Source organism: Leguminivora glycinivorella, chromosome 25, assembly GCF_023078275.1.
Source record: "Leguminivora glycinivorella isolate SPB_JAAS2020 chromosome 25, LegGlyc_1.1, whole genome shotgun sequence".
Classification (NCBI taxonomy): Eukaryota; Metazoa; Arthropoda; class Insecta; order Lepidoptera; family Tortricidae; genus Leguminivora; species Leguminivora glycinivorella.
The window spans coordinates 5,874,754-5,902,191 of NC_062995.1; the positions used below are offsets into that span (position 1 = coordinate 5,874,754).

General features: G+C 38.6%; 2 protein-coding genes across 2 annotated transcripts in view; one reads left to right on the forward strand and one right to left on the reverse strand.

The window, feature by feature from the left end:
- The window catches only part of LOC125239110 (intersectin-2-like), a 54,635-nt gene extending 43,097 nt beyond the window's left edge, over nucleotides 1-11,538 (reverse strand). Inside the window, exons 1-8 of the mRNA XM_048146603.1 lie at nucleotides 11,441-11,538; nucleotides 10,850-10,977; nucleotides 10,314-10,412; nucleotides 8,949-9,027; nucleotides 7,882-8,535; nucleotides 2,426-2,540; nucleotides 1,317-1,468; nucleotides 775-877 (exon numbers count right to left, since the gene is read on the reverse strand). Coding sequence (XP_048002560.1) covers nucleotides 775-877; nucleotides 1,317-1,468; nucleotides 2,426-2,540; nucleotides 7,882-8,535; nucleotides 8,949-9,027; nucleotides 10,314-10,412; nucleotides 10,850-10,969 — 1,322 coding nt within the window. The 5' untranslated portion in view covers nucleotides 10,970-10,977; nucleotides 11,441-11,538. The remainder of the gene's footprint in view (nucleotides 1-774; nucleotides 878-1,316; nucleotides 1,469-2,425; nucleotides 2,541-7,881; nucleotides 8,536-8,948; nucleotides 9,028-10,313; nucleotides 10,413-10,849; nucleotides 10,978-11,440) is intronic.
- Nucleotides 11,539-12,025: 487 nt separating this feature from the next.
- Nucleotides 12,026-13,367, forward strand: LOC125239337 (MIP18 family protein galla-2). Its single transcript, XM_048146888.1, has 2 exons — nucleotides 12,026-12,375; nucleotides 12,947-13,367. Exons 1-2 carry the CDS (start codon nucleotides 12,099-12,101, stop codon nucleotides 13,141-13,143), a joined length of 474 nt encoding a protein of 157 aa, XP_048002845.1. The 5' UTR covers nucleotides 12,026-12,098; the 3' UTR covers nucleotides 13,144-13,367.
- The last annotated feature ends 14,071 nt before the right edge of the window (nucleotides 13,368-27,438 follow it).

The following is a 27,438-nucleotide window of genomic DNA, read 5'->3' on the forward strand; positions in this document are numbered from 1 at the left end:
GAAGTTATTTTTCATCAACCCTCCCCACTCCTCCCCCCTCTGCGTCACCTCTCTACCCTCCCTTAAAGTGCCGAAAATGCGGTTTTTCTCGATTTCTGACAAAACCGTTGAAGATACAGAAAAAGCGCGTAGGAACGAAGTAATCCTTAATAAATTTACTACAAATCATTTATTAACACTTTGGTTCTAGCACTTATAGTTTTCGCGTGATCCGTCACGAAAGTTGGTCCTTTGCTGCAATTTTCTTTAATGAATGTTAAGTTTTCGCCCAAAATGCAGGGGGGGGAAGAGGGGTGACGCAGAGGGGGGAGAGATGGGGAGGGTTGATAAAAAATAACTTCGGCCTATAATGTACATATCCCAACCAAAAAAAATCTTCCATTAATTATGCCAACATTTTCATACATAACTTTCCAGAAGCAACGGGCTAGTAGCCGTGACCTCACTGCAGTAGAACTTTATAAAGACTTTCTAGGAAAATTGTTTTGAACTTGATAGGTAGAATAGTTTTTGAGAAAAATACGGGAAACTACGGAACCCTACACTGAGCGTGGCCCGACACGCTCTTGGGCGGATTTTTTCTATTTTCAACTAATTACGATTACAGGTTGGCAGTATTTACTTGAGCGTAGGCGGAATAAGCTTTGGCGGCAATTGAATATACAGGGTGGCCGGCAAACTTCCCATCCTGTATATACTAGGTGGCCAGCAAACTTGGGCAGTTTGCTGGCACAGAGTGGGCCCTGTATATGTATACAGGGTGGCACTACTTACCTAAATGTCGGCGGGATGAGTTCTGGCGGCAACTTAGCGGGCACCGGTTCACCCTGGGTAGCCTTCTCACACAAGTACATGGCTAGCACGAACTCTTCGCAGCCTAGGGACAAACAAAAATAAAATAAATAAATGACGACCGGTCTGACCTGACGGTCCTGGGTTCGAATCCCGGTAACGGCATTTGTGTGATGAGCAACAGATATTTGTTCCTGAGTCATGGATGTTTCCTATGCATAGAGGTATAAGTATGTATTTGTCTATTTAAGTATGTATATCTATATCGTCGCTTAGCACCCATAGTACAAGCTTTGCTTAGTTTGGGGCTAAGTTGATCTGTGTAAGGTGTCCCCAATATTTATTTATTTATTTAAAATTGCTAGAAAAAACACACGCCTAAAAGTATAGAGCGCGCCCCGGACACCCAAGCTTTTCTGCAAGTCTGTCGCGTTGAACCCGCTGGGCGGGTTCTCCCGCTGAGCAAATTTCACGAGTGCTCGCCAAGCGGGTTCTTGATGTTAAATAAATAAAGCATTTCTTACCAAGTCGACCATCGGAGTCCAGATCAGCCAAGGCCCATATCTGTGCGAGCGCCGCTTGCGGCAGTCGGGATTGCAGCATTATAGAGCGCGCACGCGCTCCGGACACCCAACCGCTTTTCTGCAAGTCTGTCGCGTTGAAAAGTTGCGTGTACCTGCAGGACAAAAATAAATTTAGAATTTTAGCAATTTTTTTTAAAGATTTCAGACGTATACACTTTAAAAGTACTCAATTTTTTTTTATCCCTATGGCACTGGTCCCACCGCGAGCTAGTAAGCTATGAGCTATCGGCTATAAAAACGAACAAAAGATAATCACTCCCGTGCAAATAAAAGAGACACGGCGATGTTTATAGTTACTCGCCCAGCGGTGAGCTGAATAGTACATTACATCAGAGGCCGGGAAAATGAGGATTTCCGGCCAAGTGGGTATATACGGCCGAGCGAGCGTGCGAGCGAGGCCGGATAGGGATACGAGGCCGGGAATCCGTTTTCACGCCGAGGCATGTATAGTGCTTTTCTCAAACATACAATGAAATAAAAAAAGTTACTTTGCAGGCCTAGGCCTAAAAAATAATATGAAATCCCTTTACAGTCCTCTCGAGTTGTTGCGCCCAAAAAAAGCGATACTTCCCAGCCCATTTTAAGGAACGTAAAGACAATATTTCATTGCATGTTTGAGAAAAAAGTGTTTTCATCACACCCGCACTTTAAATGGGCTATTGCACGCATTCGGAACGTGAGTTATAGAAAAATCGTTCTCCCAAGGGAATAACGAAATTTCTTGTACCGTACTTAACTTTTTTACATCTATTTACATATTTTTTACATTGCGAGTGTGATGAAAAACATTGTGTGTAACTCGGGGAGTATGAAGATTACTAACTACAATCTTTAACTTATCACTGCAATGTCACAGTTTCGTTTTCTTTCAACCCCTTATTTGCCAAGAGAGGCACTGAAGCATTAATAGTTTCATGTGCTCTGCCTACCCCTTTATGGGATACAGGCGTGATTGTATGTATGTATGTATGTAATCTTTAACTTACTCTCGTTAGTAATATTCAGCTTCCTCCCCTTGTTGTACACAATGTACTATATTAAACGCTTACTTGAGTTTTTGCGGTTGCGGTATGCCCCACTCCGCGACGGCTGGAGGACTCATGACGCCCAGCGGCTCCACGGGACTCGTCACAGCCGAGACGTGAGCAGACCCTGCCAGGGACGCTGAAAAATAAGGAATTATTTACTTACCCCCTACTTACTCCCGATAAAAATCGTTTTCCCCTTTCTATCACACCAATACGCCAGAAAAGGGCAAACGATTTTTATCGGCTTGATAACTTTAGTAATATTAATACATACATACATACAATCACGCCTGTATCCCATAAAGGGGTAGGCAGAGCACGTGAAACCACTAAATCTTCAGTGTCACTCTTGGCAAATAAGGGGTTGAAAGAAAACGAAACTGTGACATTGCAGTGACAGGTTGCCAGCCACTCGCCTATGCCACAATTTAACCCATATCCCATAGTCGCCTTCTACGACACCTACGGGAAATAATAATAATAAATAAATAAATATTGGGGACACCTTACACAGATCAACTTAGCCCCAAACTAAGCAAAGCTTGTACTGTGGCTGCTAAGCGACGATATACATACTTAAATAGATAAATACATACTTATATACATAGAAAACATCCATGACTCAGGAACAAATATCTGTGGTCATCACACAAATAAGTGCCCTTACCGGGATTCGAACCCAGGACCGCGGCATAGCAGGCAGGGTCACTACCGACTGAGCCAGACCGGTCGTCAAACCCGGTCGTTTAGTGAATGTTTATGAATAAGGGGGTTAGTACTGTACTTAAAATGACATTCCTCCGAGTTTCACACGAACTATAATAAATCGAAGTGCCATATACTTTGATGATAATTTATGTCAACATACTTTTGTCCCGTGTGGTGACGGGTTAAGAATTTTACCACCCCCTTTCTTCCCGTGGGTGTCGTAGAAGGCGACTGTGGGATATGGGGCAAATTGTGGCGTAGGCGAGAGGCTGGCAACCTGTCACTGCAATGTCACAGTTTCGTTTTCTTTCAGCCCCTTATTTGCCAAGAGTGGCACTGAAACTTGAGAAGTTTCATGTGCTCTGCTTACCCCTTCATGGGATACAGGCGTGATAGTATGTGTGCTTTTGACAAACACTAAAACCGTTATTTTGTATCTATCTGTCAAGTACAGCCTGACCAGAAAATACATATATGACTACGCGCCATCTTGCGGGATTTCATTAGAACTAGTGTTCTTCATACTATACTGAACTGTCACCGCATACATCAGAATAACAGCGCCCTCTAGACAATAGTCATATGTTTCTGGTCAGACTTGAATGTTAAAAAGAACTCATATTATTAAATTAAAACGGGACTTAATCGCGTAAAACTTACGTTTTATATTTAACCCGACGTTTGGGACATGACATTACGTCCGTGGTCACGGGTAGACTGGCTGGGAGTTGTATCAACATCTTCTAGCTGTACGAGTTTTTCGAACTACCCGCACTTGATTGTCATTAGGGGCCGTCCATAAATTACGTCATCGATTTTTTCAGATTTTAGACCCCCCCCCCCCCTTAAATCATCCTATCGTCATATCTTAATGACCCCCCCCTTCTCCCAAAATTGACGTCATTACCAGTTTGACAAAATAAAACATTGCAGATTTGAGAAAAATAGGGTATTATATGATTAAAACACTTGGTTATAGAATCATCTTTTATTATTTTTACTTTGGCAATAATCATTGATATAATATAACGTCCCCTTACTGCAAATACCGACTATGTGCAAAAAAGTGATTTTGAGATAATGCGATTTTAATGTTTGAAGGTACGATTTCATATGAAAACATGAAAAAAATTACTATTTGTATACAGCATTCTACAGCCCGTATTGTGTTGTTTAATACTTAATCGTAAACAATATACAGGCTAGATTTGATTGCCGATAAAACTACGATTTAAAAAAAATAGTAGCAAACTTAGTTGGTTTTTCCTGTAGAAATAAAAATTTGTATATTTCTCTTATTAATACATATAAAGCAGTGTTTCCCTTTGATTAAGCTTTGCTTTTCATACACTTTACTTATGATTGGCAAAAAAAGAAAAAATATACAAAAGTTTTGAACTTATTTCAAAATATATTAAATATTCTCAATGACATAGGCGGTTTTAGTTGCAGGAAATATAGCTGCTCTAATTTTATGTTACAAAACTTCACTTATCATTGTTAATTTAACTGGTATATTTGTAATAAAAAGTTTTTTAACATTACTAACCATTAATAATACTTTATTTATGGTTTTGAAGAGTTATTCTCAAAAAAAAATTTTTGAAAAAATCCTCTTCAACCGGTTTTAGGAGATTTTTCACAAAATACTTTAACCGATTTCAGTAAAATTTAACAAGAAGTAACGCAATAGCATTCCCTTGAAATCACAAAAAGAATTTTACAAATCGGTTAATGCGTTTTTGGGTAATAGCATAATATGCATAGGTACTTACTACATACTAGTTCACTGTCTCAGCAATCCGAAGTCCGCCATAATTTATGTTCGAAATTTCACTATCTACACTGTTACATTTAGTATAGGTAAATAGTTTTTGTACGCTCAATAACCTGAAGTAATAGTTTATTTAAAGTTTTGTAGTATTTACGCCAAAGTCACTAAAATGTAGGCGTAGATGAGGTAATAAGTAAGAAAAAGTAATGTGTAACGGTAATTACATAGGTTTCTGGGGCGATTTAAAGCAATCATGTTTGCAATATTCTTACGCCCCCAGTTACACGCAGTGTTTTTCATCACACTTGCAATAAAAAAGATAAAAAAGTATTTATGGTAGTCCAAAATACAAATTTAAACACTCTTTTGGGAAAAAGTTTTTTCTTTTACTCCTGATACGCCTTCGTGCGATTGCACACTTACTGCGCAAGAGTGATAAAAAGTTATTAAACAACATCTTCATCGCTGGTGGAATTCGATACAAACACGTCCGTACCACGGCTGACAATGCTAGACTAACTAGGTATTAAGTGATTGGAAGCACTCATGGTACTATTTAGTTACGATACCTTTGTCAAAAAGTCTGCGTAAGTCCATTTTCTTGAACGCAGAGATAGCTAGTTGTTTATCGAGCTTTAGTCCGAGATAGAAATATGATATGATACATTAAGAGGTTTGAGGTGGTTCTACTGAACTGGAGTTTAATTTGTGGCGTTGATTTCCTTGCCTTGTGCTACGTCCAGATCTCGACATGAACTTAAGCCTAGTGCCCACTAAGCTCGCCGAGTCGAATCTCATTAATTCGCCTTCTGCATTTCTTATGAAACTACGTCCATTAGCGACGCGTCGAATCGGATTCATCGTTCATTGTAAATGTATGCAGGGCTCGATTCGACGTGCTTCGACTCCACCTAAGTGTCCTCAAGACTTTATTCAGCCTTTGTGACAGAGATTTAATACCTAAAGGGTACCATGAGTGGTTTCAACCACTTAATACTGCAGTTGGTGAAGTGGTACACAGTTGTGACACCTGAAGTCTACTCGTACCGTAGGTATGCTAGTAAGTAAAGTAAAGTAAAGTTTATTCATTGTTAACTGTGTACATAAGATGGTATGATATACAGGAAATACAGTATCAACAGTTGCCCATTTCGAGCGTACAATATTCTTAAAAACTACTGACTATATTAGCTTACTGGCTAACTTATAATTATTACCCGGTATATTTCAGAAAAAACTCATTTAGGTTGTAGAACATCGTATGAAAAACGAAGCTTTATTTAAGACAGACAATGGGTTATAATTATGTATAAAGAAGAGAAATATGCAAACATTTATTTCTACAGGAAAAACCAACTAAGTAGGTATTCGACTGTTTCATTAAATCGTATTTGATCGTCAACTAAATACATTCTGAATATATATACGACAAAGTAGTAAACAAAAAAATATAGGGTTTAAAATGCCATACACATAACGTAAATTTCTTCATGTTTTCATATAAAACGTGCCTTCAAACTTTCAAACCGCATTATCTCAAAATCGCCTATTTACACATAGTCGGTATTTGCAGTAATAGACCGTTATCCTTTCCTTCGTCACATCACATGCAAAACCAATTATAGTCCCTATACAACTTTTTGGTAGAATGAAATTGCTGATGTTTGTAAACAAACATCTTCTGGAAAAACATCTTAAAGACATTTGGTGTATTTAGCCTGGCTTAAAATAAAGAATTTTGTTGATAGTTTTATTTGCAAAAATCAAATATGTACACATTAAACTTTTTTGTAGAACATAAGATGGCTACTTTAACAAAATGTTTAAATGCAAAAAAACACTATACACCATTAAAAGGTTCTACTTGGCGGATAAAGCATAAAAGTTTATATTAAATATTCATATTACATTCTGGCAGTTTATAATGCAACAAATTGACCATTAAGTAACTTTATGCGGAAGCTATCTTTTGAATGCAGCGTCGTATCAATACATGGGTTTTAACATATTGTAGCCCTTGAAAACCTTATTCTATAGGTGCTAAAAACTCGATTTCGTCAAAAAGTCACTTAGTCGGTATTTGCATTAATGGGACGATAACTACTTATTTTTTACTTTTCTTTGGATAACTCCCACGGAGTTTTCACCCATTCTTTTAAGTACATTTAAGTACCACGGGCGAAGCCGGGGCGGGCAGCTAGTATTATATGTAATATTATTGTTAGAGTATTTTATCTGTAGTTATTACTGTATTTGTGTACATCTATGTTGCATTACTTATGTATGTTTATTATGAGTTATTTTAGTATTGTATGCGCCTTAGCCGCCTCTCACATTTGCAGTCTCACTTACTAGGTGTGCTGGAAGAAATTTCTTTTTAGAAATAATCTTTTTGTACGTGAAAAATAAACTATAAATAAATAAATAAGAATGACGTCAATTTCGAAACACACCCCCCCCCCCCCCCCCCCCCCATCGATCATTTACCGTCATCCGCAGACCAACCCCCCCCCCTAATTTAGAATGACGTAATTTATGGACGGCCCCTTAGTCACTTTTACGCTACGGTTGCCACTCTGCCTACATACAACACTCACGACATCCGATGGTATGGGACGGGAAGTTTTCTCACGTTTACACTTGCTAATCACTGGATTCCACGAAGATGAAATCCCTTGCCCTTCATTTTGATTGAAATTACGTTTCCTGACTTCAATCGCTTCACGTACTTTCCTGCTATAGTAAAGACGTTCAGTTAAAAGGACTTTGGGATTATGCAGTTCAATCCAGTGGTTTTGTCCTGACTCCAATGTTGATACAACTCCTAGCCAGTCTACCCGTGACCACGGACGTAATGTCATGTCCGAAACGTCGAGTTAAATATAAACGTAAGTTTTACGCGATTAGGTTCCGTTTTAATTTAATAATATGAGTGAAGATCGTGTTAGTTTAAAAATAACTAATCAGGATTATAAAAAATATTCTAAAATCTCACCTGGCTTAGAAGTCTCTTCAGTTTTAACAGCCGATATAGGTGTGCTAGTAACCGGCTGGATCGAACCCGCGACCGTATTCACAGGCTTTGGAGGGCTGCTAACCAACGAGCCCATGGTCGTCCCGGACACTAAAGGTTTTGGTGGCGACGAGATCAGTGGAGGTTGAGTTGGGGCCATAGGCTGGGCCATTCCTTGGGGTACAATTGGCTGTACCATTGGTGGGTTTGGTATTATTGGTTGCCCGGGCTGACTTGGCAATATTGGTTGCCCCAACGGTTGTGCCAACGGCTGACTTGATATTATAGGTTGATGTGGTTGAGATGGTATCATTGGAGCGGCCATTGGCTGGCTTGGGATCAAAGGCGAAGCTGGCATTACTGGTTGCGAAGCCATAACTGGTTGTGTAGGTACAACTGGTTGTGTAGGCATGACCGGTGCTATAGGTTGGGTCATAGGTTTGACCCCGGATATGAGGTCAGGTACGGTCGGTCTGGTTGGTTGTCCGAAGTCACCCAGTAGCGAAGCTGGTTGCTGAGGTACTTGTGGGGGTATGACCCCTTGTGGCATACCCCCGATTAGAGGTTGCTGGGGGACTGAGGGCATTGGAGGTATTGGGGGCTTCGCTGGAGCAGGGAACGCTTGTTTTGGGGGTACTGTGAACAAAAAGAATTTTAGCATTTTTGATACAATTTCTAGCTCTGTTTTTTTAGTCGTCTGTAGGATATGGGTTAATTTGTGGCATAGGCGAGAGCCTGGCAACCTGTCACAACAAGGTCACAATATCGTTTTATTTCAACCCCTCATTTGCCAAGAGTACAGTCACCGGCATAAAGAAGTGTTGATTTCTGTACCTTGTCGCTTTTAAACATATGACAACTTAGTATGATTTTTCAAACAAGATGTAATTATGACAAGGTACAAAAATCATCACATATTTGTGCCGGGGACTGTAGCACTGAAACTTAAGTTTCATGTGCTCTGCCTACCCCTTTATGGGATACAGGCGAGATTTTATGTTCCAGCTCTAAAGTCAGTTGTATTTCCATGATTTTGATGATAATATTACCTGTAGGACTGAGTGATCCCAGCAAAGATGGCGGCAGCACCTTAGGTACTTCAATACCATGCAGTTTCAAATTGATTATCTGTAACAATTTATTTTATCAGTTCATCAGATTTTAAAAGAAAATGGCACTATAGGCTACTAGACTCTTATCGAATTTGGCACAAGAAATGATTGTTTCCTGTAGTATTTGATATAAGAAACCAATTTTTATAGATTTTGGGCATTAAAAGTGTATGGTGGCTACGTATTTTCGATTAAAAATGTGTATATTTTTTTAACTTTGGCCACTGAAAACGCTGTCAGACGTGTAGTGACGTCATATAACCTAACATAACTAAACTTAATGTCGAGTCAATCACTGACATGCTGAACTTTATGCCTCATAACTTAAATGTCAGAAAATTTTGAGTTCAATTCGATTTACGTCATGCGCAGACAATCTATAGATTAATCTATAGATTTTTTCGGTTAATTGGACAGTAATAAATAATCGAAGCGCTGGTGGCCTAGCGGTAAGAGCGTGCGACTTTCGATCCGGAGGTCGCGGGTTCGAACCCGGCTCGTACCAATGAGTTTTTCTGAACTTATATACGAAATGTCATTTGATATTTGCCAGTCGCTTTTCGGTGAAGGAAAACATCGTGAGGAAACCGGACTAATTCCAATAAGGCCACAGAATATATAATAGTACAAGTACAGAAGGCCCACTGCTTTGATGTTCACGACATGCCGCCTTTTTAAATGCCTACAAAATTCTTACAAAGAAACGAGCCGCACGTGCGCGGCGCCCGGCGATAGGGTTGCCTATGGATTAAAACGAATTAACACTCAGATAAAATGTTATACTATCATATTCTAGTCTTGAGTACTTTCTAGATATATATAGTATTTATATATTTTTGTTTGAGTTCCAACATCACAAGCCTTATTGAATCTTTTTTTAGTAGATCTGTTTAAAAATGTCCTATGGTATTTATTTTATTCATGATATCTTTAACTAAGCATTATTGGCCATTCCACACGCGGACATCCAGTATAGTAACATTAGAAAGTGCGAACGTGCGTTCCGTGAGAACGCGCGCCACCCCTGATTAGGCCGCGAACTCGCGGCCGCCGGCATGTACTTGTAGCGCGGCGATAGAATCGCGGAGTGAGCCGCCCCCTAGTTACCCTTCGGGTTGGAAGGTCAGATGACAGTCGCTTTCGTAAAAACTAGTGCCTACGCCAAATCTTGGGATTAGTTGTCAAAGCGGACCCCAGGCTCCCATGAGCCGTGGCAAATGCCGGGATAACGCAAGGAGGATGATGGACAGTAATAAATAATATAAAAAAGACTTTGCTGTGGTTATAATGTAAATAGTTTACCTTGCAAGCAATAGAGAATTCCTTGAGGTCCAGCTTTCCGTCAGCATTGCAGTCAGCCAAGGACCATATCTGTCCAAGAACTGGTGGCGGCAGTTGCGACTGAGAAAAAAATCACAAATTTATTACAAAAAATTTAAAACCTTTAAAAAACTAAGAAATATGTTAAAAATACGACTTCCTATACAGAATGAAGTAACACACATCCATTACTCGAGTTATAAACTCTACAACTTATGTTATAAGCAGAAGAAATTGAAAACAGAGTACTGATTAATACTATTATAATATTATGTAAAAATTGTTGATCATTAGACTTTTTGTTCGTCACGACATCTATTGACAAGTAGCAGTACTGATAATTTACGCTAGTTGACGCGTGATTGTCACTAGATGTCACTACTCTTTCCTTACTTATTCCTCTATCGTGTACAGTTACAGTCACCAGCATAAATAAGATGATTTCTGTACCTTGTTGCTTTTAGTCATTTGACGATTTCGTATGACATTTCAAAGAAGACCTTAATGTGACAAGGTACCTGCAACATGAACCGCTTAGCCTGCTCCCCGCTCAGGTTCCCATTGGTCGGGCCGAGGTTCCGGAAGTGCTCCGCAAACTTCGCATGCTCGTGTGGCTGTATCACCCACGGGTCTCCCATTGTGACCACTGTAACACAATCAAGAACATAATGTAACCCCCTTATTCATAAACGTTAACTAAAATTATCAAGCCGATAAAGTTCGTTTGTCCCTTTCTATCACACTAATACGTCGGAAAGGGACAAAATGAACTTTATCGTCTTGATAACTTTAGTGATCGTTTATGAATAAGGGGGTTAGTCTGTTGTCACTGTCAAGTGTTTTGGAGAATATAAGAATTTCTTGAGACTTATTAATGACTGGGATGACTCCAAAACTGTATGTGGCAAAAGTTGTTAGATAGATAAACAGCATATACAAATAGCAAGTATTTTATGCTGTAATCAACTGCAAATAATAGAGAATACAACGAGATGTTAAATAAACAGGTGTTAAAAGATTTAGATAAAGTACAGTACTTTCCCTTCTTACTATTGCGGAAGATTTTCAATTTATAACGTTAAAATAGCAATTACAAAGGTAATACTTACGTTGCACGTGTAGCCGAGGTCGCAAAGGATTGCTAACGCCCCTTTTCCCTAACGAATGGAATTTTTATTGGGATAAAATAGTAGGCAGGAAATCTCCCGAGCGAATGTATTGATCGAGATGAAACTGTCAAAATTGACAGTTAATGTTCTGTCCATGTTCAAAAATAATGATTAATGTTACGACTCGAATTCATTCAAAAGATTTTACACATTTGATTAAATAAAATAGTATAATATATAAAAAGAGTAAAAAAATACTTGTAAATAACTTTTAGGTAACAAAGTAACTACTTTTCAATCTATAATTAACAAACTTACAAAACTGCAGGATGCGAACATGCGTAACAATTTCCGAACATACCTGAGAGTACGTTCAAATACCTAACCTAGCAGTATTTAATTTTTTGACCTAAAAGATATTCATTAACAACCACTCAAAAGTGAACGTAAAAATAATATAAAATCATCACTTTTTGTATGATGGAAAGCAAATGAAAATAAATAGCAAACGTTCTTTCTACACTCCATAACTAAGCGTCTCCTTTTAATGGTCAATAAAAAAAATCAGAACGTATCTGTCACAGTTGTTAAACGTCATTTCACAGCTGTGCAAATTTTACACTCCTTCGCTTGTTTGTTTTTTTCCAAAAGCTAAAAAATGACGAAAGTCGCCGATAATCTCAATCCTCACGTATACGAGAAAGGTTCGGAGCGTCAGATAACTTCCACGGACCACGACGAGGATGTCGTCGACGAGATAGATGAGCGGGAAATCTTCGATATCATTCGAAACATCAACGACCCTGAACATCCCTTGACGCTGGAGGATCTAAGGGTGTTGGAGGAGAAAAATATTACTGTAAATAATAAGGAGAACACTGTGCACGTTAATTTTACGCCCACGATACCTCACTGCAGTATGGCTACACTCATAGGTGACTATTGAAAGCTTGCTTTTATAATACACATAATATGACGCAAAAGACGGAGTTATTGAGTAAACTGGCTTACACTACCTAAAAATTTCGGAATTAAACATGTTCCACCTAAAATCGCCAAAGCCATTAACATAATTGAATCAGCAGAGAGTTACAAAAGAATTAAATATCAGTTAGACTGATAGGTATTTAAGGTATTATAATCCTTTGGTAAAATTTTTAAGCTGTGCTTTGTCACTTGACCACTACAGTAATTGTAGTGTACAGGATAGTGTATTAAAACTATGTTGTACAGTCAAGTGCAAAAATATGTATCAAAAAAATTGGCTCATAAATATGGTACTACGCTCTTATTACACTAGACTATAAGATGCTATGGGACATATTTTTGAGTAAGATGTGTACACCCATATTTTTACACTTGACTGTATGTAGCTAAGAACTGAGACTTTATATCCTGAATATCAAAAATAACCAAAATTACGGCTTAGTTTTTGATTGATATTTGTGTTTATGACAAACCATTCAGTTACTACAGAGGTTTCAACAATATTAAACACTGTTTCAGGCCTGTCAATACGAGTCCAGCTACTCCGAGCACTCCCGAGCAGGTTCAAAGTGACAGTCACTGTCACGGAGGGAACACATGCCTCCGAGCATGCGGTGAACAAGCAGCTAGCCGACAAGGAACGCGTTGCCGCTGCACTGGAGAATAACAACCTAGTGCAGATTATTAATCAATGTGTCTCGCCTTTGTCATTGTAGTTTTAAGATGTGTCATACATATGTGAGTGTGTTTAGTAAGACGTCCCACTTTGTTGGTTACCATTAAGGCGAAATTTACTTTTATCTTTATATGAATAAACTGACAAAGCAGCTTTGTACACCCTATTTTTATTGAATTCCGTTAACTTTAAGGGATGGTTCTTTAGATCAAATACAATTCATTTCTTGAAGAAACTAGCGTTATCGTGTTATTACAAAAATAAAAATAATTACTTAACACGTGTGTGACAGCCTTTACCACTTATGTTATTTGTTTTGACACGTGCCGTCAATCACTTGGACTAACTTGAATATTATTCTTAAGTGTCTCTCACACTAATTAAGTCATTTATTTTGTATGAATAAGACGAAAAATTTTTTGCGAATTTTAACTAAAATCAGGAACCACCCTGTATATCACACAGGGTGGTTCCTGATAACGAACATGTCGAATTTAATACGGAAAACAAAAAAAACACGGTGTACAGTCAACAACACATCTGTGTATACAGACAAAGTGCCAAAAATATGTATACAGAACTTTATTACCTGTACATAAAGGTGTGTATACATATTTTTGGCACTTTGTCTGTATACACAGATGTGTTGTTGACTGTACCACAGACAAAGTGGGACGTTTTCCGTGCACACTCACATATTATTATAACTAACCTTATTTAATTTAATAGAATTATCTCTTTTTGGCCTATTGGTTATAATTTAAGCCTATAACATTGTTTGTTTTGTCATGACAAGTTCAGTGTCAGTTTATGTCAAAATTATTGTTAGTTAACACATTACATTTAAGGTGTACATTGAATAATTGTTTATAATAAATGTAATAATCTTATATATGTTACGATATCTTATCTGATTTCAAAGCCGTATTTGATGATCTTAGGAAATAGTACATTACGATACAAGTGCGTAAAAAAGGAAGTTCGGAAGCGGCACGTAACTCGTGTCGATTTAAAACACTCCCTTCGGTCGTGTTTTAATTTATCGCCACTCGTTTCGATCTTCCTTTTTTTCGCACTTGTATCGTAATGTACTATTTCGTAGACCTCTATTCACTTACACGTGTTTGGGGGTATCCTAAATAAAACATTTTTTTCCACTTTTTATTTTACCACTGTCGGCGTGATTGACATGCACATATAGCTCCATATAGATACCAAATTTCAGTTTTTTTTTTATTTAAATCCCATTTCTATGTAATAAGTCAGGTAGAAATATATAAAAACTGAGCTGACCGTGACGTCACTCAATTCGATTTCATATAAATTCCATATTAGTAAGTTCAAATTCGTTTTGGTTGTTCTTAAAAATAAGCTGATTTGACTAGGAGGCAAGTAGCCTATTATAGTCATATATTTCTGATCAGGGTACGCAGCCGAATGGCACAAACGCTCACGAAACGAAACTCTCGTAAATATCTATCCGAATGATCCGAATGGAATTTCTACGACGCCAAACGAAAACGAAACGCCGCGATAGGTAGTCTCGCTCTGTCCCGCCAAAACGCACGAGCGATAGAGATAGATATCTACGAGCGTTTCGTTTCGTGAGCGTTTGTGCCATTCGGCTACGCACCCTGGCTCTAAAAGAATTATATTTTTCCCCTCACTAGCTCGGAAACACGTGTTTTGTCCTTGAATACCAGCGGGTAAAAACGCATTTTATCCACTAGTGGGTAAAGTAATTTGACCTTGAATAAAGTCAAATTAACTGCTTTAAAATTGATAAAAGTAGGTGAATCTAGTAATAAAGATGATTTACCACCTGTGGAACTACTGGAAGCAGTGATAAACGCATTTTTTGCGTTGTAGTTTCCTCGCTGTAGTGAGGGGAAAAGTTTTGTGTTACACTCGGGTGCAAATGTATTTTACTTCTCGTGTGTTAAAAAACTCGCAAGTTCAGGATTCTTTTCTAGAACCACTCGCTTCGCTCGTGGTTCAACTATAGAATCCTTTCACTTGCTCGTTTTTCAATTCCACACTCGGCGTTAAAATACAACTTTGCCCCCTTGTATAACAAATAACTATTTCCCCTCACTAGCTCGGAAACACGTGTTTTGTCCTTTAATACCAGCGGGTAAAAACGCATTTTATCCACTAGTGGGTAAAGTAATTTGACCTTGAATAAAGTCAAATTAACTGCTTTAAAATTGATAAAAGTAGGTGAATCTAGTAATAAAGATGATTTACCACCTGTGGAACTACTGGAAGCAGTCATAAACGCATTTTTTGCGTTTTAGTTTCCTCGCTATAGTGAGGGGAAAAGTTTTGTGTTACACTCGAGTGCAAATGTATTTTACTTTTCGTGTGTTAAAAAACTCGCAAGTTCAGGATTCTATTCTCGAACCACTCGCTTCGCTCGTGGTTCAACTATAGAATCCTTACACTTTCTCGTTTTTCAATTCCACACTCGGCGTTAAAATACAACTTTGCCCCCTTGTATAACAAATAACTATTATAAACACCCGATCCGGCCATGAGCGGATCCAGGGGGAGTCATGGTCTTTTTGGCGGGATTTTTGTGCGAGTGTGACGAAAAATACAATTCTGTTTCCACCTCCATGCAACAGTAACATTATTTTTCTGAACCCTTGTGTCAGAAGAACATTTTGACATAAATCATAAGATTATATGTCAGTGCTGTTTGTATTTCTTTTTACGGTTCACGTACGAATTTATTTAATTTGATGTATTCATAAAGGAAGATTCTGAACGAGTAAGTATACTTAATGTTTTTTTTGTGCAAATATCGATATCACGTTTGTCGGTACTATGTATTTGTATGGCTCGTTGGGTCGACGACATCCGAAAAACTGCGGGTCACAACTGGATGAGATTAGCCCAGGACCGGGAGAAGTGGCGTGCTAGAAGAGAGGCCTATGCTCAGCAGTGGACGATAAAGGGCTGATATGATGATGATGTATTTTCAGAGTACCTATATAGTATATAGTATTTGACGACCAGTCTGGCCTAGGAGGTAGTAGGATCTTACTGATGGTCCAGAATTCAAATCCCGGCAAGGGCATTTATTTGCACACCATATGTACATGTACAGTAACATTTACGAAACAGGTAATACGGAAAAGAGGATATTTGAAGCGAGTGGCGATAAATTGCTCCCTGTAGGCCTGGCACATGATTACCGCGAGATAGATGACTCTTCTTCTAACTGTATTAAATGACATAAGTACGGGTTTTTGGTGTTTTAGTAGTACCTCCTGATTCCGCACAGATGGCGCTGCACAGCGGCGCTGGAGTGCGTTCAGCAAGCGTTGCGGTCGCGGCAATCTACATATTCCTCGGTGGGCCCATCGTCTACGTCTATATGAAACTTCACACTATAAGTAAGTCCTTCAAAGATTTCTAGAGGATAACATAAAGCCTGATCAGAAATATATGATTACTAGCTTTTGCTAGCGGCTTCGCTCGCGTTAGAAAGAGAAAATGTAGCCTATGTCACTCTCCATCCCTCTATCTCCACTTAAAAAATCACGTCAATTCGTCGCTCCGTTTTGCCGTGAAAGACGGACAAAGAAACAGACACACACTTTCCCATTTTAATATTACTACTATTGCTAGCATTCCCCCGCGTCTTCGCTCGTTTCGTCTTAAATTAAAAAAATGCGGAATGCTCCATACAAAATACCCCCCCCCCCCTCCCATTTTAGGAAAGTGGGGGTTAGAAAAACACAAAAAGTAGCCTATATGTCACTCTCCATCCCTTCAACTATCTCCACTTAAAATCACGTCAATTCGTCGCTCCGTTTTGCCGTGAAAGACGGACAAACAGACACACACTCTTTCCCATTTATAATATTAGTATGGATTGTCAGGAGGGCGCTGTTATTCTGATGTATGGTGTGACAGTTTAGTATGAAGAAAATAGTTATAATGAAATTCCGCAACATGGCGCGTAGTGTCATATATTTCTGGCCAGGCTTTAATTTTGAAGACATATTCTTGTTTGATTTGCCTTGGAACCATAGACTAAAGCTAGGAACATACTACTGCGACCGCGACCGATCAGTGTGCACGGTCTTCGGGACGTGGCTTCGGCTGACCAAAAGATCCAGCGAGCCAGATTTCGAACGGACGTCCGTGCGCTCAAGGCCACGTCCACGACCGACGACCGATAGTTTGCAATGTTAAAGTGTATAATTATTCATTGTCTAAATCCGCGTCCACGACGGCGGACGTCCGCGTAATATTTTCCTAGCTTTATTACAATTCCCTGAACGAGACGTACAGTTTGGCAAAAAAGAGGAGAAATGGAATGGAACTAATTTTTTTATCATAGCAACTCTTAACAAATGTTCTCATAGAAAAGTATCAACGCTCTAAAAAAGAAAAATGTAAGTAGTGTGTAAGAGTACTTATCTCATATATTTTGCATTCGCTCATGGCGCAATATCATTAGTCGATAGGGTTTATGCGGGGTAGATACGAGAAATTTCTGAAACGCGTGCCACAGGGCCCGCATTCGGGGAAACGTTTTCATTATTCGATATTAGGGTCCGCATCAGGGGTGCGAGAGATTTCTGGAACACATGCCACAGAGCCCGCATTCGGGGAAATTTAAACAGTAATAGTAACTTTCATTGGTTGTTATCTCGCCTGCGGGGAGTCCCCGTATGCTGCATAACGACAAATCAAATTGCACCACTTTCATTGGTTGTTATCTCGCCTGCGGGGAGTCCCCGTATGCTGCATAACGACAAATCAAATTGCACCACTTTCATTGGTTGTTATCTCGCCTGCGGGGACTCCCCGTATGCTGCATACCGAACGAGTTAAGAGGGCTTTCATATGAAAAATAGTGAAATCGCCACCGAACGCTTAATCATACCGTGTGTGGTATCATATTAAAGAGCTTTTCGAGTAGTTTACAAATATATAACATATTATAGGACTTTTTCTACTTGGTCTAACAAAATATGAGAAAATGTCCAGAAGTGGCAATAATTGTGACGGTGAAGGCTCGTTTTCAAAAAATTGCCTAAAATGTATAATAGAAATTTATAATCACTAAGGCTTAAGAGCAATTTTAGTAAACGTTGCCGATTAATTTTGTACGAAAATAACTCCGATGTGATGTAGATTTCCAAAAAAAATTGTCGCATTATTTTAGGTAATTTCTAAAAAAAATTGAATTCGTCTTAGCCTTGTTTATTCTTTTTAAAACCTTATAATAAAAATGTAGTCTGAGAAGTTTGTAGTACAGGATATACGTATTATAAATTTACCAGTTTCAGTATTTCAAATTGTCCAAATTTTACAAATAAGATCGACTACTTAATCCAGCACGCGGGTTTTCCTAAACGTGCATCAGAGAGATAACGGAAAGTGTAGTATTTCACCGACTAAAACTATCAATTTTACATTATTTTGACGTTTTTCTCGAAAGCACCCTTAACGACCAATTAAATTGCACCACTTTCATGGGTTGTTATCTCGCCTGCGGGGAGTCCCCGTATGCTGTACCGCACGAGTTACCGACTAATGAAATTGTGCCATCAGTGTTGTGGCAATAAGTAAATGAATCTTCTTTCTTTCTTTAAAAATCTGTCATAATTCCTAGTTGTCACATGCAAAACAGCTTGCATAGACGATGGCACCCCTATTACTTTCTTCTCTTTTTTGCCAAGCGAGCGTTTCTTTATTTGTCTACTTTTTTAAATGTGATATTTTTGATATATTAATGTTTTTTTTATTTTCTACTCAGAATCATTAGCTCTTTCAATCCTAATATGTAACAAAATTGTCTCCTACGGTTTTTTTTTATCATATCAATTATCAACTCTTAACAAATGTTCTCATAGGAAAGTGTCAACGCTCTAAAAAATTCGATTTTTTTCTTATTGTGTTACCATTTTCCATATAGATTGTATGGGGTAACAAAAGAGGAAAGTAACAAAAATGTAAGGGACACTTTTGGTCTCCTATTGAGATAGAAAGCGCTTGTGATTCTGAGTAGAACTGGCAGGCAAGTATGGTCGCGCGATAAATGATAAAACATCTGGCCGTCCCTATCGCACTATTTGTACGTGCGATAGCACGGGTAGCATGGTCGCGCGATAGACGATAAAATATCAGGCCGTCCCTATCGCACTATTAGTAAGTGCGATAGGGACGGCCAGATGTTTTATCATTTATCGCGCGACCATACTTGCCTGCCTGCACGGGTAGCATGGTCGCGCGATAGACGATAAAATATCAGGCCGTCCCTATCGCACTATTAGTAAGTGCGATAGGGACGGCCAGATGTTTTATCATTTATCGCGCGACCATACTTGCCTGCCTGCACGGGTAGCATGGTCGCGCGATAGACGATAAAATATCAGGCCGTCCCTATCGCACTATTAGTAAGTGCGATAGGGACGGCCAGATGTTTTATCATTTATCGCGCGACCATACTTGCCTGCCTGCACGGGTAGCATAGTCACGCGATAGACGATAAAATATCAGGCCGTCCCTATCGCACTATTAGTAAGTGCGATAGGGACGGCCAGATGTTTTATCATTTATCGCGCGACCATACTTGCCTGCCTGCACGGGTAGCATGGTCGCGCGATAGACGATAAAATATCAGGCCGTCCCTATCGCTCTATTAGTAAGTGCGATAGGGACGGCCAGATGTTTTATCATTTATCGCGCGACCATACTTGCCTGCCTGGTTTCACTACATACAGATGTAGGGCGAAAAACTTCTCCTTCGTATTTTTACGGAAACATACGAATGTGTCATGCTATTTCAGTCAATCTCAGCTGGGTACGTAGCCAAATGGCACAAACTTTCACGAAACGCTCATAGCTATGAAAATGAAAATGAAAATGAAATGAAAATGAAAATGAAATATTTATTTTTCAAGTAGGCATATTACAATGCGCATATGAACGTCAAATAAAGCTACGCCGGCTCTAACCCTACGCCTCAGCCTCGAGAAGATTTCAGTCCCCCCTCAGTTGGGAGGGGGGTATCCACTATGGGACCGGCAAGAAACTCGGCGGGCAACTTCTTTTCAAAACATTACATCTTATAATTAACATGCATTAAATAACAACATACAATTTAACATGCAAAAGTATTCATCAAAGAATATGAACAGACTAGGTACTCTATGGAAATCAATTTCAATAAATTATATTATTGCTTAATAATACGTCGTTCTTCTTCAGAGAAAACATATCAAATTGTCATAGAAGAAAAAGATAATATGAATCTCAATATCATTAAATATGTAATTTACCTACACAACATAAAATATAAAATATTTGATGTGCTTTCTTATCTGAACTGTGTCCTCTATACATAATACAATTATTTTAATTGCTATTCGTTTTTTGTAGTTTCTGGTTCGGGCCATGCATGTTTGTCTGTCAAATAGTCCTCGACTCTGTAATAAGCCTTTAACATCAATGATTTTTTTAAGTAGTTCTTAAGAGCTGGGAGGGGTAATCTCAAAGCAGTGTCAGGTAACTTATTATAAAAATGAATGCATTGCCCAACAAATGACTTCTGTACTTTACGGACACGAAACTTCTTTATGGCAAGCTTATTTTTGTTTCTAGTGTTATAATTATGGATATCAGAATTCTTAGTGAAACAGTCTAAATTCTTAACAACATAAATTATACTATCATAAATGTATTGGGAAGTTACAGTTAAGATATTAATTTCTTTGAAGAGTTCTCTTACTGATTCACGTGTTCCTAAGTTGTAAATAGAACGAATGGCTCTCTTTTGTAATACAAAGATAGTCTGTATGTCAGCTGCTTTGCCCCAAACCAGAATACCGTATGACATTACACTGTGAAAATAACTATGATACACTAGGCGAGCTGTCTCAACATTAGTCAGTTGCCTGATTCTCCTAACGGCGTATGCGGCTGAACTTAATTTGCTTGCTAGTTTCTTTATATGAGGACTCCATTGTAGATTTTTGTCCAATGTTAAACCAAGAAACAGTGTTGTATCTACCATCTCTAAGCATTCATCATTCAAAAGTATTTTTGTATCGATTGGTTTAACATTCGGCAGAGAAAATCGAATACATTTGGTTTTCTTAGAATTAAGAAGTAAATTGTTGACAGTAAACCACTGCAGTACATCAGCTAACGTACTATTAATTACATTGTAATCCGTAGATTTTCGGTCAACATTAAAAAGCAGTGATGTATCATCAGCAAAAAGTACTATTTCACAAAAGTTTTTCACTATACATGGCAAATCATTTATATAAACCAAAAACAGGAATGGACCTAAAATTGAGCCTTGTGGCACTCCTAATTGGACTACAGTCCCGCTAGAGCGAGTTTTGTTAACAACTACTGTTTGTGTTCTATTGCTAAGGTAAGAAGACATAAAGTTTAGGGCATTTATAGACAAACCATAGTGTTCTAATTTCAAAATGAGCGTTCCATGATCCACACAATCAAAGGCTTTTGAAAGATCACAAAATATGCCAATTGCATCACAAGAATTTTCCCAAAAATTATATATATGTTTAATGAGTACCGAAGCAGCATCGGTCGTGGAACGGCCCCTTGTGAAAGCCCCTATCTATCTCTATCCCTCTTGCGTATTGGCGCGACAGAGCCAGACTACTTTTCGCGGCGTTTCGTTTTCGTTTCGCCATAAATTAAATATAACAAGATCATACCATCCCATACATTAAAATGCGACCGCCTACGAACGCGCTTACACTCCACCACACATAGGTGGCGCCACAAAAAATGCCTTGTTGCCACCGATTATTTGTAGATTGGCATTAAGTGTCAATTCCGAGCCGTAAATCTATGTCAAAAGTGACACTTAACGCCATCTACAAGTATAATCGATAGCTACATTTTTTTTGTGGCGCCATCTATGTGTGGTGGAGTGTAAGCGCGGTCTTAGGCGGTCGCATTTTAATGTATGGGATGGTATGATCTTGTTATATTTAATTTATGGTTTCGCGTCTTAGAAATGCACTTCAGCACAAGACGCACTGACACTGTCTGAACTAGCATGACAAACACTAACGTTTCCGGAAAAATACGAAATAAAAGCTTTTCGCACTACATTCTGTTCAGTCAACCAATTGGAACCCTAGGCCACTCCACAACCATGTCAAAATGACAAGCAGTAAGAAATTTTTTTTTTTTATATACTACGTCGGTGGCAAACAAGTATACGGCCCGCCCGATGTAAAGCGGTCACCGTAACCTATGGACGCCTGCAACTCAAACAGTGTCACATGCGCGTTGCCACCCCATTAGAAACTTGTACATTCCCTTTTGCTGTGTTAAGTACACAGCAAAAAGGAGTGTACAAGTTCCAAGGAGGGTTCGGGTTGCCGACGACTCAAAGGACAATAAACGGAACAAGTTAGTTCCGTAAGTCCTCCCGTCATCAGCACACCGCACCCTCGTTGAGCTCTGGCAACCTTACTCACCGACAGGAACACAACACTATGAGTAGGGTCTAGTGCTATTTGGCTGCGGTCTTCTGTAAGGCGGAGGTACTACCCCAGTTGGGCTCTGCTCTAGATTCGAACGAGACGATATCCGCTGTGCTGTGCCCTACCACACAAAGCGGAATATCATTCGCTATGCCCTACCTCCTACCAAATTTCTTACAATCTGATTAATAACGTCACTATGACATAGTTCTACAGTGGCCTAGGGTTCCAATTGGTTGACTATACCTACTTCTGTGTGTCAATATTTTTTCGATTGCAGGTCGTGCTAATACTTGGGTAGTGCTATACATCATATATATACATGCTATATACATGGCCATAGCGAGTTTTGTATTTTTGTTATTTGGAATATGGGCGGTAAATATATTTGTTACTAATTCTTAACCTCGTTAGGCCCCACGTACTATTTTTAAGACACAACTTTTAGTCATTCATAAAATATCGTTCTACAAAATTAAGTAGGTACTAAAATAGTACATTACATCAGAGGCCGGGAAAATGAGGATTTCCGGCCAAGTGGGTATATAAGTGTGAAAATCTCGAAAACCAGGCGACTTTTACAAAACCTTAAAGTCGATTTTCTGGACCAGTATAAGGTGCCCTCTTGGTGGTTAAAAGGTTGTCCATTAATTACCGGGCACCCTGTATATACGTAGTAGTGTTACTAAGTAAAAAAACACATGAAAAAATATTTAATCAAATAATTTGATTTGTTCCCTACATCGAATTTGATTTAATTTGATGTATTACAGTTATTTTCCGCGTGTTCAGTCACCGGCATAAACAAGTAATGATTTTTATATACCTTAATTGTTATTGGTTATGTGACAAGGTATAGAAACACAGAGGTGGGTGTTCTATGTATAGAAATCATCACTTATTTATGCCGGTGACTGTTAATTGGTGGAAAATCTTGTGTGCCTCACAAGGCTCAAGATTCTATATTCTAAACCACTCGGTACGCTCGCGGTTCTAAATTGGAATCTTTCGCTTGCTCGATTATCAATATTAGCACGTGCGGTTAAATAACAACTTTGCCCCCTTGTAAAACAAATAACTATTTTTACAGAATCTCAAGTGGATGAAGCAATGTTATGTCTCCGACCTTTTATTAAGTTTTGGAGCACATGTGTGTATTTGCATTTGGTTAATTCACGCAGCAGACGCAAATGTTACGAAGGGTATCATAGCAGGCTTCCTGTTTCTTATGACAGGTACTTAAGTGTTAATTTTGTAGGTATATGGAGTTGTAGAAAGAAAGGGAGAAAAATCGGTCCTAGCCTAGTATAGTCGCAAAAGTTCAGGCAGGCAAGCAAGGTTGCGCGATAAATGACAAAACATCCGGCCGTCCCTATAGTACGTACTTAAGGTGGCTCGCTTAGGTTACCCGAAGCTCAGGCTGCGTTAGATGGCGTTAATCTGCAAATTACCAGTCTTATTTTTTTTGTGGAGTCGTACAGGCATTTATATACTTTCAATTATGCTTCGCGAACATTTAATATTAAAATTGACGTATTACAACAAACATTCAACTTCTCATTGTAAAGTTAATCCCCTTAATGTAGATAAATTTACTATTTTGCACTATTTTTAAGTACCACTCACACATACAAACAGTGTTTTTGTATTCCTTCTAGTCGATAATTTCACGCGGCGACAGCTTGTTTAAATAGCCTTGCGGTAAATACGTGCCATCACATGATTTGCATGGAAGTACTGGGTTCGAGTCCAGGACTTTTTCTCTTTTTTTTTTTTTAATACTACGTCGGTGGCAAACAAGCATACGGTCCGCCTGATGGAAAGCGGTCTTCGTAACCTATGGACGCCTGTAACTCAAAGAGTGTCGCATGCGCGTTGCCGCCCCAATAGAAGCTTGTACACTCCCCTTTGCTGCGTGTGCACAGCAAAAAGGAGTGTACAAGTTCAAAGGAGGGTTTGGGTTGCCGACGACTCAAAGGACAATAGACGGAACAAATTAGTTCCGTAAGTCCTCCCGTCGTCAGCACCCCACACCCTCGTTGAGCTCTGGCAGCCTTACTCACTGGCAGGAACACAACACTATGAGACACTATTTTTTGTTTTATTATTATACATAAATGTATATGTACTCGTACAGTAGTTACTGGGTGGCTAGCCGAATGGCACAATCGCTCACGAAACGCTCACGAAACGAAGCGCTAGTAGATATCTATCTCTATCGCGCTTGCGTATTGGCGCGACAGAGCCAGCGGCGTATCGCTTTCGTTTGGCGTCGGAGAAATGCCATTCGGCTACGGGGCCTGAGCGTTTTCCACAAAAAAGATTAAAAACCTATTCTCTTACATGGTAATAATTTTTGGGTTCGTCGAACTCAGAATTTCTAACATAATTATCCTAATCTGATATTTTAAAAAATTCCAAAAAGTATAGATAAATTTTAGTTTCTAAACTACGATTCGAATGATTTTTTTTTCTAATTGTTTATTTTCGATGGAGCAAGGGTATTCAAATCGCTTTTGAAATCTTAAATTAGTAAATGAAAATGCAATAGTTAACTGAGTAACGTAATGCTTTAAAAACTCAAGTGGACTTTTTTTATCTAAGGAGTAATTTCGATAAAATATTATATTTAGCGAGGGTATTAAAAGTTGTGTTTTATATCTCAACTTAATAAATAGAAAATCAAAATGACAATAAAAAAATCAATATGTTCTCTGAGATAAAATTGATACCTTCGGCTCTCCATTCTTGCTCGGTCAGTAAAAAATACGAAATTTATATCCAAAAAAATACAAAAAGTTTATAGAATCCTGGGAATCGAACGCACCTTCACGGCGTGACAGACGACTGTTCTCCAACGACGCCATTACATAACACGCTGTTACCCACGAAATTGGGCTATACATATATAATTATTTAAATATAAATAATAATGTCAAATCCATACTAAACTTACAAATGGGACAGGGTGTGTGTCTGTTTGTTTGTCCGTCTTTCACGGCAAAACCGGAGCGACGAATTGACGTGATTATTTAAGGGGATTTAGTTGAAGGGATGGAGAGTGACATAGGCTACTTTTTGTCTCTTTCTTACGCGAGCGAAGCCGCGGTCAAAAGCTAGTTTATTATAAATGGGAAAAGCTGGTTACTCTATAATCTGAAGTGGAAGAATTCGTTGTTTCACCAAAGATAATGTGTGTTTGTTTGTTTGTCCGTCTTTCACGGCCAAACGGAGCGACGGATTGACATGTTTTTTATGTGGAGATAGTTGAAGGGATGGAGAGTGACATATGCTACTTTTGTCTCTTTCTAACGCAAGCGAAGCCGCGGGCAAAAGCTAGTACAGCTAGGTAGCATGGTCGCGCGATAGACGATAAAATATCAGGCCGTCCCTGTCGCACTATTAGTAAGTGCGATTATAGGGACGGCCAGATGTTTTATCATTTATCACGCGACCATAATTGCCTGCCTGGACCAGATTATATTGATGATAATTATTATTTGTAACCATTTAGTTAATATTGTCTTCAGTTACCGCGATAGTTACTCATGAAATAAAAACTATGAAAACGGATTAAATCGCGTATAATGAGTATGAGTTTAAAATTCATCCCGATGTTTCAAACACTTTACAGCGTTCGTGGTCAACGGGTGACTGAGGAAAAATTACAATGTGCAAAAGCTACCCATATTCTTGTATTATAACCATTTAGTTGTTGAAGAAAAACATTTACACAACAATAACATAGGTCAACCAGCTCAGTAAATGCAATACTTTACTAATACTATGCCCACACTATGACCTATGTACATAATGTATTATACCAGACGTGTAATATTTTATTTTATCAACAAAGGCATAATAAAGGATTGTATTGTATTTTTGTATGGAAATAAAAAATAGGAAAGCAATATAGTAATAGTCAAATATTCCATTAAAAAAATAAAAAATACTTAATAAATCCATAAAAGTTCAAATGATTAAAAAAAACTTCGGACGAAAAACGGACTCGAACCCACGATCTTCTGCATCATAGTCGGTCGTTTGACCGAGACGCCATTTCGATTTACATTAGCAGTGTCGAAATACACGATATGTATCTTTGTTGACAAAATGCGTCATTATTTCTGAGTCTGCTTGAGTTAACTAAACCAATATCTTTAAATAATTACTTGTCAAGAGCCAAATGTCACTGATGACAATGTCAACTAAAAATGCGCGAAATATGACGGCTCTGTGTCTGTACACAAAATTTGGCACGCACATTTACGTAAAATTAATAAAAAATTCACATGGATTTGTCCATGATTTCTGTATGAAACAATGTATTTCATTCACTACCGCGACGACGGATAATGTATAGTAGATGTATGCGCATATTTTTATTTAGTTGTAGTGTGCGGTGACTAAATAAATGGTAGATGTTTTTTGTATGGAAAGCGAGCCACCTTAATAGTGCGATAGCACGCGATAGGGACGGCCTGCCAGGCAAGTATGGCGACCATGCTTGCTGCCTAAAGTTTTATCATTTGTCGCGCGACCATGCATGCCTGCCTGCGATCAGCTTTAAATTACTGGACGATCAAGCAAATCGTTACACTCAAAAAAGGCTCGAAATTCAATTTTCTTTATGGCTGATAAACCATCGCCCGTACTAGGGTTCAAAAGAACGGTATTTTTTCTTTTTTTCTGTCTTGAAAAAAAAACCGTGAAAAATTTTTTTTTTTCTGAAGTATGTTTTTTTTTCTAAAGTACTAAATTTTAAAAATTTGCAAAGTAGTTAATAATTTTATAGGTACGGTTTTTCGGACTTAATGTTAACTAAATATTAAACGAAT